We start from the raw sequence: 17971 nt of genomic DNA, 5'->3' as shown, positions 1-17971 counted from the left end.
AAGTCAATTATATAGCCTATATATATTAACTATTAAGATTCTAATATGAGCACCTGGTACTACCATGCCTTCATCTTTCACTAACACTCTATCCATCTCACGCGTCCCGCCTCGACACCGTGACCCTATGGGCCCATGCCCATCGCTCTCTCCGGCCTCAGCTACTTACGCCTTTCCAATAATTATATAAAAAATAAAAAATAAAATTTAAAAAACACTCGAATCCACGACTCATTGCTCCATAAATATGAGGCTAACCATCAAACCACATGTTTCTTAGTGTCTAAAAATACACAATAATTATATTTTAATAAATATTTTAATAACTATTTATATGATATACAAAAATCGTAGCAAAGCATGGGCAACTAGCTTTAAGTTATAAGCCTTTATATTTCTTCACCGTTTTAAAAGTACGTTTGGCTTGGCTCAGCTGTAGATTCTTAAAATTTTAATCTTAGCAGTGATGAAAAGCTAAAATATATATTAGGTAATATGTTAGGTTCAAACAGCTGTTAAATATAGATTCTGTAAAATATTGATACTTTGGTAACATAGATAACAAAAATCTAGAAACCTTGGGAGTAGAAAGTGATTCTGAATTGAACTATAAAAATCTATAGATTTTCTATACAATCTATCCTGCCATTGTACTTGGTTCAGATTGTAGATTTTTAGAGCGAACCTAGTTCAGAAATCTAAACAAAAAAAACATACATAGTCTTTGTTATCTAGTTCAGAAAGCTACACACACACAAAAAATGCTGAGCTCGTTGATTGCACTCTTCTCTTCTAACCTCTACAACAGCATAACTCTCTTCTCACCTCTACCTTAGCATCAACTATATCACTATTACACTTGCTCTCAGTAATAAATGAACAGGCAAGCTTAGAATACAAGATCTGCGCAAACGTAGTTTTTCTATTGTCTTCGGCATAATTTGGTTGAGACAGACCAGATCTGCAGGTATTAGTATCACCAATGAGACATCACATCTGGTGATTGATTGGTAAGATTGGCTTAATGCCAAATCCAAGCCCCACCGTGTCGGTAAAAGGTTAATCCACCCTACATAATCATAACTTCCATAACACCGCTGTACCTTCAAGTAAAAAGATTGACTCAAGCATTACAGCCATCAACTTCGACATTTGATATTGGCAACTATCCTGAAACTCATCTTTATGCTAAAACATATTCAATTGATAAACAAGAAACGAGCTCAACACTCAGGTTGCCTCATTTGTAGAAATCGAAGTCCGTCTCAGGCTTTTTCACGTTGGTTCGGTAGCCCTTCTCAAAGTCCTTGGGGAGGATGACATATCGGTTTTTGCGGACAGCATGCATGCCAGCTTCTTGACAGATAGCAGCAATCTGTAAAAACATAATGCGAGGAGCATTCAGGGTGAGGAAAAAAAGGTTACCTAATTTTACATTGTCAGGTCAATAACCAATAACTAATGCAAGGAGCATTGAGGGCTATTGTGATTAGCATAAAAGTATTAACTATTTCAAATTACCAGGTGCTCTAAGTATATATACCTACTACTGTAGAAGTGAAGAGGAAAACAATTTACTAATATGTGCATGGTTATAAGGCGTCGCCTAGGCGTCCAGGCGCCGAAATCTCCTGGATGTCGCCTCACCTTGCCCTGAACGAGTAAGGCGTCCGCCTAGGCGCTGTAGGCGTCGCCTGGATAACTTAAGCATCAATTTCGACCGCCCTACCATGGATGCCTTGTCTCCAAAAAAACTGGGCGCGTAACCATTGGCGCTATTTCCTTAGATGTGCGGGAGGATTAAGGAAAGGAGAAAGAGAAGAGAGAGGGGTATGATCTTTCCTGTTTTGTTTCCTGGCAGCTCGTCGCGGCAGAGCACCAGCAGGCGGCGGTGCGGCAATAGCAGGGTGCGGCGCAGCGAGCCAGCGGGGCGGCGCAGCGAGCCAGCAGGCACGGTGCGGCTTCCTCTCCTCCCTACTTTCTCCCTTCTCAATCTGTTGTGCTTCCTCTTGTCTCAACTCTCAATCATTCTGCCTCCTCTGTTGGTATGGTTTGTGCAGAGAAGAGTACAGACTGATCCCAAGACAGAGACAGGCAGATAGCACAATGGCATCTCCAATTGCAAATGCAACTTCTGAGACTGGTGAGTACGTGACCCGTAGAACGATCCAGACCAAAAGCCACAGAAGTCAGCTGATCCAGGATGGAAGTACGGATTTTAGCCAGATCTTCAAATCAAAGAAAAGGTGGAATGCACCCTGTGTGGTCAAGTTGTTAGTGGAGGGATAAAAGAGGTTGAAGCAACATTTGGCAGGGGCAAGGCTAGCAGTGGATTAAGGAGATGACAAGTTATTTGGAGGCAAACAAGAGGAAAGACCAATGTTTCTAGATAAAGATTAAGTGGTGGAAGTGGCAGCAGCAGATGAAGAGAATGATGCATCTGTTGCGGTGGAGTCTCAAGCATCCAAGGTGCAGCCTAAAGCCCAGTTCTGGTATAGCAGCCAAAAGAAAGACAGTCAACCTTGCAATTCAAGGCAAGTAGTAAAGCACAACCAAGGACAAACAAGTATGTAGTTGAGATGTTGCGGAAAACACCAGAAGAGGTGGTGGATAAGAGATTTTCAGTCTCTTATCAGCCCACAATCATGGCTAGTGCAAAAGGTAAGGAGGACATGCAGTGGGCTTTGTTCTTTTATGAGTGCGGTGTACCTTTCAATGCTACAGCAGCTCAGCAATTTCAGATTGCAATTGAGGCCACATCACAGTTTGGTTCAGGGTATAAGCCTCCAACACTTTACCAACTAGGAGAGCCATTGCTTCAAGGGGTTGTAAAGTCAACAAATACAGTGAGGGAGGAACATGAGTGTGTATGGAAACACTATGGCTGCAAACTCATGTCTGATGGATGATCTGATAGGAGGGGACGCCATCTGATTAACTTATTAGTGAACATTCCGGAGGGCACTTACTTTTTAGAATCCATTGATACATCAAGTGAAGTACATGATGCATACATGCTTGCTGATTTGCTAGAGAAAAAAGTTAACGATATTGGGAGAGACAATGTGGTACAAGTTGTTACTGATAATGGTGTCAATTACAAGACTGCAGGCAAGCTTCTAATGGAGAGGATTTTTATATTATCTTGGAGTCCATGTGTTACACATTCCTTGGATCTAATGTTGGGGGACATAGGAAACTTGAAGGAATTCAAGAAAGCAATTGCGCGTGCAAGGCGTGTGACAACTTTCATAGAGTAATGGGAGAATCCTTGCTACCATGAGAGAGAAAATTGGTGGGGCAGATCTTGTGAGACCCGTTGACACTCGTTTTGCTACTTTCTCACATTAAAGAGCTTGTACAAGTACAAGGATGCTTTGAAGTCTTTATTTGGAAGTGCTGTTTGGACTGATAACAGATTGGCAAAGACTAGTGCGGGAATGGATGTATATAACATTGTCTTCTCCAATCTCCACACAATTTTGGAATTCAGTAGAAGATTGCCTTAGAGCTTCAGGATCACTACTTATTGTACTTAGGGTGGTAGATGGATATAAGAGGTCCACTAAGGAGGTCCAAACATTAATGAAAACATGCAAAGGAAAAGATCAATCGAAGTTTTGTTGTCCAAAGCAAAAAGAGTTTCTCAAAAGCATCATGGCTATAATTGAACGACATTGGGAGAAACAAATGGATCACCCACTGTATGGGGCTGCAATGTATTTGAACCCAGGAAAGTTGCATCCTCTCATAAGAAATGATGATGATGCTACTGTTGGGCAGCTAAGAGGTTGCTTTCTTGATGTGCTTGCAAAAATGGTAGATGATGAAGAAACAAGAGACAAGATCAATTCTCAAGCAATGGATTGAGTATCTTAGAGGTGCAGCTTTTTCAAATAAGATAGCCAAAGATAACCTTCAAACTATAACCCCATGTAAGTGTTGTTGACTGCTAGTAGCTACTGTTTGTGGCTGCTAGTACCTGCTAGTTGCTAGAATTCAACCTCATGTTGGTTGAGAACCCTAGCAGCTGCTAGCTACTGCTCTTGGCTTGCTAAATTGTTGTGTTGTTGCAGTTGAGTGGTGTCGTTCGTATGGTGGTCGTGGTATTGAGTTATAGAGATTTGCTAGGTGTTTGGTGAGTCTTTATGCAACATCATTCAGATGTGAACGCAATTGGAGTAGCTTTGTATTTGTAAGTTACTATGTGTGTCTCCTCAAGTCCTCATCCACCTACTTGGCTACTTTTGTAACCAATATTTCAGGAATTAGTAACTAGGTGTTTTCTGATTTTGTAGATCCATACAACAACGACAATAAAGCCTTTTTGTCCCAAGCACGTTGGGGTAGGCTAGAGATGAAACCCCATATGAAAACCTCAGAGCTCAACCCCCAAAGAAAAGAAAAGGGAGACAAAGGCAAAGGAGAACCGAAAAACGACGAAACAGGGAAACACATAAAAAGAGATAAAACCCACAACAACCAGCAAGATCTAAAGGGGCACAAGAAAAGGTCAAACGATTAAGGAGGAAAAGCGAAACTACAAATCAGGGTTCTGGCACGTGAATTGCACACTTCCACCCCTTCCTATCCACAACGAGCTCTTTATCAATATTCCACTCCTTCAGGTCCCTCTCCACAGCCTCTGTCCACGTCAAGGTTGGTCGACCTCTACCTCTCTTCACATTCTCAGGACACCTAATTATTCCGATATGCACCAGTGCCTCTTCAGGTCTTCGTTGGATATGTCCAAACCATCTCAAACGATGTTGCATAAGCTTCTCCTCGATTGGCGCCACTCCTACTCTCTCTCGTATATCATCATTCCGTACTCGATCTCTCCTTGTGTGGCCGCATATCCAGCGCAACATACGCATCTCTGCCACACTTAGTTGTTGGACATGTCGTCTTTTAGTGGGCCAACATTCTGCTCCATACAACATAGCCGGCCGGATTGTTGTCCTGTAGAATTTGCCTTTTAGTTTGTGTGGCACCCGGGGGTCGCATAAGACAGTCGCAGCTTGCCGCCACTTCAACCATCCAGCTTTAATTCTATGACTGACATCCTCATCGATGTCTCCCTCCTTCTGAAGCATTGATCCTAAGTAACAAAAAGTGTCTTTCTTGGGTACCACTTGCCATCAAGACTAACATCGCCATCCTCATACCCCATGGCACTGAAATCACACTTCATATACTCTGTTTTAGACCTGCTAAGCCTAAAACCTTTTGCTTCCAGCGTCTGCAGCCACAATTCTAACTTTTGCGAAACACCACTCCTACTCTCCTCAATAAGTACCACATCATCGGCAAAAAGCATACACCACGGTATATCTCCTTGTATGTCCCTTGTGACCTCATCTATCACCAAAGCGAAAAGATAAGGGCTCAAAGCCGACCATTGATGTAGTCCTATGTTAATTGGAAAGTCATCGGTGTCTCCATCACTTGTTCGGACACTTGTCACAACATTAGTGTACATATCTTTAATAAGATTAATGTACTTTGTTGATACTTTGTGTTTTTCCAAGGCCCACCACATTACACTCCTAGGTACTTTGTCATAAGCCTTCTCCAAGTCTATGAAGACCATATGCAGGTCTTTCTTTTGTTCTCTGAATCTCTCCATAAGTTGTCTTGGTAAGAAAATGGCCTCCATAGTTGATCTCCCAGGCATGAAACCAAACTGATTTTGGGTCACGCTCGTCATCTTCCGTAGGCGATGTTCAATGACTCTCTCCCATAGCTTCATTGTATGGCTCATGAGCTTAATTCCACGGTAATTAGTACCACTTTGAACATCTCCTTTGTTCTTGAAGATTGGTACTAACATACTCCGCTGCCACTCGTCGGGCATTCTGTTTGTCCGAAAGATGGTGTTGAAAAGCTTAGTCAGCCATACTATCGCTATGTCTCCAAGGCATCTCCATACCTCGATAGGGATACCATCAGGGCCCATCACCTTTCCTACCTTCATCCTTTTTAGCGCCTCCTTAACTTCATATTATTGTATCCTTCGTACAAAACCCCTGTTGTTGTCATCGAATGGTTCGTCCAATTCTATTGTAGAACTCTCATTCCCTCCATTGAACAATTTGTTGAAGTACTCCTTCCATCTGTTCTTGATCTCTTCATTCTTCACTAATAGTTGGTTTGCTTCATCCTTGATGCATTTGACTTGGTTGACATCCCTTGTCTTCCTTTCACGAATCTTGGCGTCCTATAGATATCCTTTTCTCCCTGCTTTGTGTCCAACCGTTGATAAAGGTCGTCATAGGCTTGACCCCGGGCTCTACTAACCGCTCGCTTTGCAGACTTCTTCGCTATCATGTACTTCTCTATGTTGTCTGCACACTTGTCATGATGTAAGCGTTTGTAGCAATCTTTCTTCTCCTTGATAGCCTTTTGGACATCTTCGTTCCACCACCAAGTGTCTTTAACTTCCCTTCTGTTTCCTTGACTCAACCCAAACTCTTCTAAAGCTATCTTTCGGATGCATGTCGCCATCTTCCTCCACATGATGTTTGTGTCTCCCTCTTCTGCCCAAGGGCCCTCCTCGATAACTCTCTCCTTGAAAGTTTGGGCCACATCCCCTTTAAGCTTCCACCACTTTGTTCTAGTGACCTTGTTATGCTTATTCCGTTGCAAACGAATCTTAAAACGGAAGTCAGCTACGACAAGCTTATGTTGGGTTACCACACACTCTCCAGGTATAACCTTGCAATCTAAGCAAGCATGCCTGTCCTCTTTTCTCAAGAGGACGAAATCAATCTGGCTAGTGTGTTGTCCACTACTGAAGGTCACCAGGTGGGATTTCCTCTTCCTAAAGAAAGTGTTTGCTATAAACATGTCATAGGCTAGGGCAAAGTTCAGGATTTCCTCTCCTTCTTGATTCCTAGTCCCAAAGCCGAAGCCTCCATGCACACCCTCGAAACTGGTGCTAGTGTACCCACATGGCCATTGAGATCTCCTCCTATGAAGAGCTTCTCGCCAACTGGCACACTACTAACCATGTCCTCCAGGCCTTCCCAGAACTCCCTCTTTGAGTTCTCATTAAGGCCTACTTGAGGAGCATACGCGCTGATAACATTGAGAACCAAGTCCCCAAATGACCAACTTGACTAGGATGATTCTATCTCCTAGCCTCTTAACATCTACTACCCCATCTTTAAGGCTCTTGTCGATCAAGACGCCAACTCCATTCTTGTTTGTTGCAGTCCCCGTGTACCACAACTTGAAGCCTGTACCTTTCACTTCCTTCGCCTTCCGTCATTTCCACTTGGTCTCTTGAACGCATAAAATATTTACTCGTCTCCTCACCGCAACGTCGACTATTTATCGTAACTTACCTGTTAAGGAACCTACGTTCCAACTACCTACACGGACCCTAGTTGGCTCAACTAGCTTCCTTACCCTTCGCACCCGCCGAGGAAGATGCAAAGACCCTTTGCTCATTTTCCACTACACCCGAGCGCCGATGTAGCGCGCCACTAAGGATGCGACGACCCGATCCTTGCTCACTTATCACCGGCTCCAGATCAAGAGACAGCGCGTCACTTAAGGGGTGACGGCCCGACCCTTGCTCATTTAACACCATACCCGGGTTCCGATATGGCGCGTCGCTAAGAGGGTTACTCCCCAACGATTTTCTTTGTGGTTTCATCTCCATAAGATTTGGCTGGTTTTTACGTTGATTTGCCGGACCTAACACAACCCTCCTCCTTTATCGGGCTTGGGACCGGCTATGTTGAAACGACTCAAGAAAGTCTTCCAATCAACATAGGCGGAGTGGGCTGATTCTTTGCATGTAGGCCCTAAAGGTGGGCGTGGATGTGAGTGTGACACTGTGACCTTACATGTGACTTTGTGGATAATGCCATTGGAGCATCATAAGCACTTTGTGACCAAAACTATCCAAGAAGAGCCCATAATGTGTATTCAAGAAAAAAAATCTGTTGTTGCACAAAATGTGTCAGAGTCTGAAAAGGAAGATGAAGAAAATGATCCACATGATGATGCATAAATCACAGATTGTGGAGATGAACCTGATGGTGGAGAAGGGGAGGCACCCAATATCCCAAGAGAGTTTGATGATGATTTTTGAGAGATGGGAAAGTAGCTATTGCTAGAATGCATTAGCATATTTACTGCATTAGCAGCTGCAGCTAGTTACTATTAATTATGCCATTTTAAACTGTCTATGTTGCTATTTCAGATTTGATATTGTGTTGTTTTATATTTTGTGACTTCTATTATTCCTTTAGAGACTACTTTGTGGCTATTTCAGATCCACTATTGTGATGATTTATAGTTTATGAGCTGCTGGTAGCCAGGTTGCCTGGTTGTATATATTGGCTATCAAGGTGTCGCCTAGGCGCCCACCTAAGTTGCCTAGACGTCCAGGCGGTGGCTGGGTGCCTAGTTCCGGCTTGCCGCCTTCAAAACCGTGAATCATAAGCATTACCAATGTAATGCAGTTTGGCGACCTCCATTACAAAAAAAAACCATTGCATTGTTGGATCCAGAGATTACTGGATATAGATTTTTCTTAATACTATGTTACTTTCAATCTTTCAAAATGGAATGTGACCTAGAAGCGGTGCAGTCTCTTAACAACACAATTTGAACACTAGTATCTATTATATTATTATAATTCTAATAACTATGAAATTGATATCATATGAAAGTGCTTTCAATATTAATGAACAATAGTAAATTTGTATGGTACAATCTAAAAATCATTGGAATCCTGTGTTGCTCAAACACCTTTAAAAATTAAAATAATTAAAAAAGGAGGGAGTATGATACAAGTGTACTAGCTATGCAGTAGAAACCGCAGGAGCACTCAATTACAGGTCAAAAACTATGGGAGAAAGTGGCATGGGATGCAATGCAACAGTGTACTCCAGTAAATGAATTTAAAGTGTATTTGTATTATTGATTTAAAACGCCACAATGAAACGAGACTCACATCAGCAGCACTGATCTTATCCGGTCTGGAAACATAGTCTTCCAAATCAACCTCGTCACTCAGGTTCATTTTGGCAGTGCAGACCTGAAGAATTAGATGAGCATCGAGTGTGAAAAAGAGAGACACAGAAAACCAAAACCAAACAGCTTGAATTGACAAAGGAATTTGTAAAACAGAATTGTAACAAGGAAAGTGGAATTGTTTGTAAATCCTAGATAGATGCACCATAACATAGAAAACAAATAAACTGTTACTTTTTATAGCATGAAGATAATTTAAAGATGGTACATTATACATCACAAAGCTGTGGTTGGTATGGCAATCCCACTGCATGTACAATTATCACATATAGAATATAGAATAATGAACAATGCTACATTTACAGCCCATAACGCAGAAGGCAAATAAAACCTTCCCAGTGCAAGGTTCTATTACACTGTTTCAAAGGGTGAGGTGTGGGTGCTTAAATGAAATAAGACCCACAATGCGCAGTTTCATAAGCCTTATGTATTTAAATGTTGCGTATTTTTTAAAAATGAAATGCTCGCGCTGGAGATCCGCATTTTCCAACGTGTGGGTGAAACAGACTCCCCCCAGTAAAATTCCTAATGCATTGGAAATCATGTGCACTGAGTTTCATCAATCTTCTCTCATAATTCCCATGCCACATCATCATTTTTTCGGATGTGTCACACTGTCACTTCATTAAATGGGAATGAAACTCCCACTGGAACTGGCCTAGCAGTCTCAGAAATCATCCACACGGGATCACCAATGAAGCAACTCTAGCAATCGTATCTAGGACATGTAATAGAATGCATGGTTCCTTCCACAAATAATCCCTTAGGGTGTGTTTGGCATGGCTCCAGAGCAAGACTCCAAGGAGGAGCTGGCAAGAGACTGCCAAACACCCTAACTCCGGAGTTACAAACTCTATGGAGTTTTCAGAGCTGCAGTACAAATATTTGGAGTACCTCTTTTGCTGCTCCGAAAATTCTAAAAATCAACCTAGACATGGAGTTCAGAGTTATTTACCCGCCACAGGTTATGAGACAACAATTTAAACTCTGGAGCAGCGCTGCTCCACCCAGAGTTTTGGAGTGGAGCAGAGTCATGCCAAGCACGCTCTTAATATAGCTATTAACACTAGGCAACTCATACAACTGCAGTGCTCAAAGTTGGTTGTGTATCCAAAAGAAACCTTTATTCCTTATTAAACTTATGTTATACCTTTGAAGAGTGATATGATCACATCTGATCTGAACAACAAGAACCAAATAATTACATAGTACTCTACAATACAACAAATCTCTATAACTCAGCTCTTGCAACATCCTCGTGAAACATAAGGGCAACTACAAGAGGCTCTTTATATCCTTACTAATTTATAACAATAGAGATTTTGGTGGTAAAAAAACCTCCAACATGCTCTTTAAATGGATCTTTGAATATAGACATCCTTCATTCCATATTTCTCAAAATGGAGAGAGGATGGCTCTCTAGAGTGCACAGGCGCACAAGATATAGAGAAGTTGTTGGAGGATACAAAGATATAGAACTCAAATGACACTCCAAATGATGATTTAGAGAGAAAAAATAGAAAGACTCTTGGAGATCCAACTTACTTGGAAAACAAGCCTCTTCTGACGCCGGTCTGGCAAAGGGAACTCAATTTTCCTGTCAAGTCTACCAGGACGCAACAGAGCAGGATCTAGAGTGTCTGCCCGATTAGTTGCCATTATAACCTTCACATTCACTGTTTGATCAAACCCATCCATCTGTAACATAGATAACAACATTACTAATAAGAAACAAAAAGAGCTAGTAGGAACTATAATCTAGAAAACTGTTGGAACTCCAAAAGTTTGCTTTTAGAGATAAGAACTGTTATCTAAATTCATTTCACATTGTTCTCTTTTCCAACAAATCTCAAATCGGAATAATATAATTAAAATTGGTTATCTTAAATTGCAAATAACAACTTCAATGTTTGAGGCCTGTTGCTAAATATTTTCTAACATAGTAATAAACCTGTTAACCCCTAAAAGTTCATCATGTAGCTAAGCTTTACCTGATTGAGTAGCTCCATAAGAATGCGTTGAACTTCTCGGTCAGCACCAGTCTGAGCATCAAAGCGAGCAGTGGCTATAGCATCAACCTCATCAATGAAAATGATTGCTGGAGCATTCTCCTTAGCCAAACGGAACACATCACGCACCATTCTAGGGCCCTACAAAGGAGTTAAGAATATGACTGACTAATGTTGAACAGCCGAAAAAAGGAACTGCAAATTTTTATGTCGACAACATATATCTACGAATAACCACTAATCATACAAAAAATAAGACATGCATAATGCTTGCACTAGTCAAACATGATACAGGAAGATCAATAAAATATTTAAATATTACTCTGTTCCAAATTGTAAGTCGTTTTTCTAGATGCGTAGTTTTTGCTAGGCATCTGGATATTGTCTAGATAAATAGTTAGTTGTGTAGCTATAAAAGCCAGAACAACTTACAATTTGGAACGGAGAAGTAGGTCCAGCAAGTAGCAAGCATCAATGGCTGGGTGTGGCCGGCAACGCGGACGCAGGCGACGTGGCGGCCGGGTGCATGAGCGCGAGCGCGTGGGCGCAGGCGAGGCACAGGGGGCACGGGGCGAGTGGGCAGCCTGGCGGGTGGTGGCGCTAGCAGCGGCCGCGGCAGCAGAGGGAAGAAGAGAAAACTGGGCAGATAGAGCACAAGGCAGGCCCATTGACGTCCACTTCAGCAGCTAGGCGATAGTGCTGCATCGCTTGGGAGCCTGCCTAGCCGTCATGGCATCGTCTTAGGCGACCAGGCGCCCTATGACTGGGTTCAGGTGAGGCAACATAGCATGGTGTCTGCTGCTGCCCACCTGAACACCTAGTCAGGACCTAGGCAACGCCATACCTATGAATTCACTACATTTTATATCCAATCCAAAAGAATTCATATTGGCATTATAATAGCTCCCATGTCCCAACTTACCTCGCCCAAGTACTTCTGTACAAACTCCGAACCAACGACTCTGATAAAAGCAGCGGTGGTATGATGTGCGACTGCTTTGGCAAGCATGGTCTTGCCAGTACCCGGAGGACCATACAGAAGCACCCCTCTTGGAGGATCAATACCAATCTGCTTGTACAACTCATGATGAGTCAAGGGTAACTCAACCGCCTCCCGTATTTCTTGCTTTTGGATGTCGCATCCTCCAATATCCTGCACACCATAAGAAACCAATGAAAATTGTAATGCACTGATACTAAATGCATAGGTGTACTTAAAGAAATTAGAGCCAATTCCTTACAAACCATTAGAAAAGTTCCCAATTCCGTCTAGATGACCACTGAAAAAGTTTGTGCCATTATGTCATCATTTCATTTTTTACACCCTCCTATGCCACTGTTGTCTTGTACGATAGTTGAAGATGCCATTACGACACGTGGATGTCAGTTTTTTTCTAAAATGTCTATTTTACCCCAGCTATGGCTGGAGACCAAGAGTCTGTTTCACCTTCACTCGTTTCTCATCTTCCCCACTCCACCTCTGCTCCCATCAATCTGCCATCCTACCTGCTCCGCCTGCACAGCGCGTGCTCTAGAGATTTGAGATGGAGATACGCTTGAAGAAAGTGAGCAATGTGTAAGAGGCCAAGGAGCAGCTCTGGGGTCACCCTGCCCGATTCACACACTCAACAAGCAGCATAAGCGGACGGGCAAGACCGCTATGTCACATAGCCATGTCATGCAGGACAGTGAGTTCTTCAACATTGGGACTGATACAGTCATACAACAGCAGTGTCTACAACTTGCTTCTCCTGTTCTTGTGGTCGTTCATGTTGACCATGAATCACTAGTCTTATCAGTTCTTGCTTCTACTGTTCGCTGGTACTTAACGGTGCCAACAATGAGCTCAGACATCCATGGCCTCATTCATTTGAGGGTAAAATCGGCATTTCGTTCTTTAGCTAGAAACCTTTACACTAGCGCATGATGGCAGAGGCATAGAAGGGTACAAAAAATGAAATGATGGCACACAAAACATTTTTTTTCAGTGGTCAAGCCAGAATTCAAAACTTTTCTAGTGGCTTGTGAGGAATTGGCTCAAGAAATTAGATACCAAAACATAACCACAAAGAAACATGTTTTGTTTCCTATTCAAATAAATTCTTAAAACAATTGAAGCACAGGTCCAACATTAATGTGGCACATAACCTTAAAATCCACTGAGCCTACAAAAAAGACGAAACCAATATGGTTCCCATTGCAGCAAAACCATAATAGTTTACATAAAAATTGAACCAGATTCTGCACAAATTTCCACCATTTTCGATAACTCATCTATTGAGATCGTAATAGAACCTGCTAGTATCTACAAATTCGCACAGAACCAAGTGAAATCATTCCCGTTTTGTTGTTTGAGGGCATGCTCAAACACTTGTTTTATGTGGTGTTACATGTTGACTGATCTGATGTCATAACTTCAGTGATTCTTCAGTCCAGTCTTCTTTTACTCCCCACAATGCCCTTGCACTTCTCATGTTCTCATCTGGGACAAGACTCATGACCCTTGCTTTTTTTTCTCGAACAACACAGGAGATCTGCGTGTCATTGCATTAAGAGAGGAAGTACCACATACATCAAACGACCGAAAACAACCAAAACCACAAGACCTTAACCCCTACAGCTAGGGACTAGGCAATTAAAAGCTTTGGCTGTTGCTGTTACAACGGTGACACACCTAGACCATTTGAATACAAAAACCACAGAGGGGTAGGCCATCAAGACCAACACATTCGTAGCTCGTGCCCAGACCAGGAACTCTTGCAGTTTGGAGGCCCCAGCCCACCTCCAAAGCCGACATTCCTCAACAATCCTTGTGATCAAAGTGAGTGTGTTAGGCTCTGAATTCTCAAAGACACAAGAATTCCTGTGCTTCCATATCTCACAGGCTGTTAAAATGATAAGGGAATTCAGCTATGGCCTCCTTTCTTTTGGTACTAGCTTAGTAGCTTGACCACCTTCTTCCACCACTCAGGAAAGGAAGTTTCAGCAATGTTGGGTGCCAGCTCTGGCATCTTTATAGCCTGGAAATATTAAACCAGAGTTGCCTGGAGAAAACACAACCCACTAACAGGTGCTGAATATTCTCATCCTCTTGATCACAAAGGGGACAGGCATTGGGATGGGGCAGCCCTCTTTTAGCCAGATTGTCTGCAGTCCAACATCGTTTTTTAAAACACCAACCAAATGAAGAATCTGCAGCGCAGGGGCACCCAACTTTTCCAAATCTTTTTCCATGGGGCATAACGAATTGATCCCATGAAGAAGGCCAAATAGGCTGACTTGCTGCTATAATCCCCTGATTGTGTTAGTTCCCACCTGAAAGTGTCAGGGTTTTCAGGCTGTAAAATAACTCCTTCCACCTGGTCCCATATCATAAGATACTCTTGTAAGACTTGGACAGTTAAGGCCCCTTTTATATCTGATATCCATCTCCTGTTGTTCAGTGCCTCAGCAACTGTTCTCTTGTTTACGGTTCTTTTGCCAATAGTTGTGATCAGATGGGGTGCTAGTTCAGCAATGCATGACCCTTGCTTATACAAGTCAGAACAGCATGTGTTCTTGTGTCCAATGACAGTATGCTGTCAAATTCTAGTACATACTCCATATGTCCCTTTTTAAGTATAGATATGGTATTTTGCTAGTCAAACTTTCTCAATCTCAAGTTTGACAAGGTTTATAGAAAAATATTAGCATCAATTGTATCTCCAAATAAGTTTATTTTGAAAAAAGATTCAACAATCTATCTAATGATAATAATTTGTATGTTTGACTTCTTGGGAAGTGGGAACAACAGTTAAAAATGGATGTAGGGTGTATTGATGCTGTGTCCCTTATATACATATATAAGGGCCACAAGTCATACAGGTGTGTGCAATAATGTGTATTCAGCTGCATAAATGGACACCAATTGCTAGTAATGATAGGAAAAGATGCAGCCTTTTGTAGGTTGTAAAGAATAGATTTCGCCTATTTGTATACCATAATAAGGAAGACGTTCAGTGCAATCAATAACATCGACAGATATGGGAGCCTGCCAAATGAAGAAGCAGAACCCTACACCAAATGGAAGCATTCTAAGGCCCAACCTGAATGCTATATAATTTATAAGGACATTATGATTCGGGATAACAACGTAACGACACAATAATTTATCATCAGATCCATAATAAGAAATCAAATTAACCAATGACTTCATGCGGATCTGGCAAATTCAAGGATAAACTTACGTTGTAGGTGACGTTGGGCTTCTCCGACGATCCCAGCAAGGAGATGCTGGAGTCGGCCTCGGGCGGCAGCACGTCGACTAAAGCGTTGGAGTGACGATGCAACGCGACAGATGCTGACGGCTTGAGCAGCTCGCGGTTGATGGTGCTGAGGATCCGCACATAGTAGTTGCTGCCCGTAGTAGAACCCACGATGCCGTTGTTGCCGTCGACCATCTCCATAAACTGGCCGATGACGAGCGGTACGGACTGGATCCGCTTGACCTCCTCCTGCGCACGGAGGAGTTCGCGCTTGAGGTTCTTCTGTTCGTCTTTAACGTACTCCTCCTGGATCTCGACGAACTCCATGTGGCGCTGGAGCGACTTGAGGCGGCCATAGAGGTCGTCCTCTTCCTCGACCGACGCGGCCACGGAGGCGGAGATCGTGGAGGAGGCCGGGTACGACGGAGGCGGCGCCATCGGGGTGGCCACCGCAGGGGTTGGGGCGGTTGTGGCGGCCGACATCGAGAAGGCCGAGGTTAGGGTTTCGACTTGGGTTCGATTTTGGGGATCGGGGAGGAGTTGGATTCGAAGAAGAGCCGCAGAGGCTTGGTTAGGTTTGCTTGCAGAAGGGGGAAGCGTGAACGTGGCCGTGATGTATACATACGCATGTGGCTGAGCATTCATACGTGCCAATAACACAAGTACCTCGTTTGGATATATATATATATATTAGAGCATCTACAAAAGACTATTCATTTTTTCTCTCTATTTGACTATCTATTTACGTTTTCATAAAGATTACACTATATATATAGCATCTCAGTCCAACAGACTATATATTTAGTTTGGTAGTCAGGTGGCTAGCCAAATTTAGCTAGTGAGAGAGCCAATTTACAGAGTCAGATAGCTTACGAGTCAGATAGCTAGTCTGTTGGAAATTTAATTTACTATTGAGTAACTAAAATTTGGCTTAGCGAGTCATCTAGCTAGTCTCTTGAAGATGCTCTTAGAGCATAGAATTGCAAAATTGAAATCAGTTTTTCTAAATTCTGTTGTTTAGACACAAATACCTCATTTGGATATATATATATTAGAGCACAGAATTGCAAAATTGAAATCAGTTTTCCTAAATTTTGTTGTTTGATTGTACGTAAAATTAAGATTTGAAATTGGAGGTCCAATTTCCTAGAATTAAACTATATAAACTCATTCTCCCACTACAAAGCCTCATTATTGCGTAGAATTAGACCGCACAATTGCAAACTACAATTTAGTGATATCCAAACAATAGAATTGAAATTACATCTCATTTTAATACTAAGTCTGATTTAGTATTTAACCCGATTCAATTCCATTCTCTCCAATATCGATATTCAAACGGAGCAAGAAGGCTTTGGAATGGAGGGGATTTTAAGTAATAAATAAGTCGTATCATTGCTCCTAAATAGTTCCAAACCGATTTAAGTTCTCGTTGTTATGCTATCTACAATGTTGTGCATGAAAACTTCAGCTAATTGTTGAAGTTTGTGGATCTTTTGGTCTACCCTTTGTTCCTTGTCATTTCCGTGGTGCTGTTATCTCGCATATGAGGCTCGAGAGTGGGACCTATTTATAGTGCTGAAAAATATTTCACACAACCTATATTCTAAAAATCTTTCGACTCATGTACGGTACCATCAACCACGATCAGATAGGCCAGTTACATGAGTTTAAAATATATTAGTCCCTAGCACACATGGGTGAGTTATGTGTCATAATTAGACCGTGTAAATATGAGATTTATTCCAGTCTAATTATGTGGGGTCGACAACTCGTTGAGCTGATCCTACAAAACAAAACCCAGCTATTCCGTTGTGCTGTACCCGGGTTAAAAATGTATGTATGTATATAACAAATATTCATATATAACAAATATTTCAGTAGAATTAATCTCGTTATTCCTCTACTGTGTTCCAGCACAAACGTCCTCACCGCCTTAAGTACAAAATTACTTGGTGGGGCGTTTAGATCCCTTTATTTTAGAGAAATTGAAATTTAATCAATAAAGTAACTTATTTAGTTTCAAATTTGACATTTCACTAATTTCCAAAGTTCAGATATAAATCTATCTAAAATACATGGGGTGGAGAATAGGAAATGATTTTATGCATTAGTAGAATTTGCTTCTACTCAGTGACTTAAATGTATTCTTCGTCTTACTTCTCTATAGTAAAAATGTAGCACATAAATATTTTCGACATCTTGCTAATAATAATATACAAATATATTTTGTATAAAACTGAATTAGCTTAATTGATATATACTAAAATTACTATTATTAGAATGGAATTCAATTCCAATGATTCAAACGGGGTGTGAGTTAAATTCTGCATCAATAATTCCCTGTCGCTTGTACTTCCATATTGAATTGAATAAAGAATAACCATAATGTATAAAAATGAATGTTGACAGGCACACACATATATATAAATCCAACATCTCCCACTTGGCTGAAACATTTCATTCAGTAACATGAAGTCCCATATTTCTAATATGCTTCAAAAATAGTTCCTAACTAAGGGATGTTTGAATGCACTAGAGCTAATAGTTAGTTGCCTAAAAATTACTAGTGGAATTAGCTAACTAACAAATAACAATCTAACTATTAGCTGATTTGCTAAAAGTAGGTTGTTTAGATGCCTCTAACTAAATTTAGCAGCTAATTAT

General features: G+C 41.6%; 1 protein-coding gene across 1 annotated transcript; it reads right to left on the bottom strand.

Annotated features, from left to right (window-relative positions):
• Positions 1–595: 595 nt before the first annotated feature.
• Positions 596–15959, bottom strand: LOC100284233 (26S protease regulatory subunit 6B-like protein). Its single transcript, NM_001157128.2, has 6 exons — positions 15287–15959; positions 11983–12213; positions 11043–11201; positions 10597–10749; positions 8972–9055; positions 596–1375 (listed from the first exon to the last, which is right to left on the bottom strand). The coding sequence occupies exons 1-6, from the start codon at positions 15785–15787 to the stop codon at positions 1241–1243; spliced, it is 1263 nt and encodes a 420-aa protein (NP_001150600.1). The 5' UTR covers positions 15788–15959; the 3' UTR covers positions 596–1240.
• Positions 15960–17971: the final 2012 nt, after the last annotated feature.

This window comes from Zea mays, chromosome 5 (assembly GCF_902167145.1).
Source record: "Zea mays cultivar B73 chromosome 5, Zm-B73-REFERENCE-NAM-5.0, whole genome shotgun sequence".
Taxonomy (NCBI): Eukaryota; Viridiplantae; Streptophyta; class Magnoliopsida; order Poales; family Poaceae; genus Zea; species Zea mays.
This window is presented reverse-complemented; position numbering and strand designations above follow the sequence as displayed.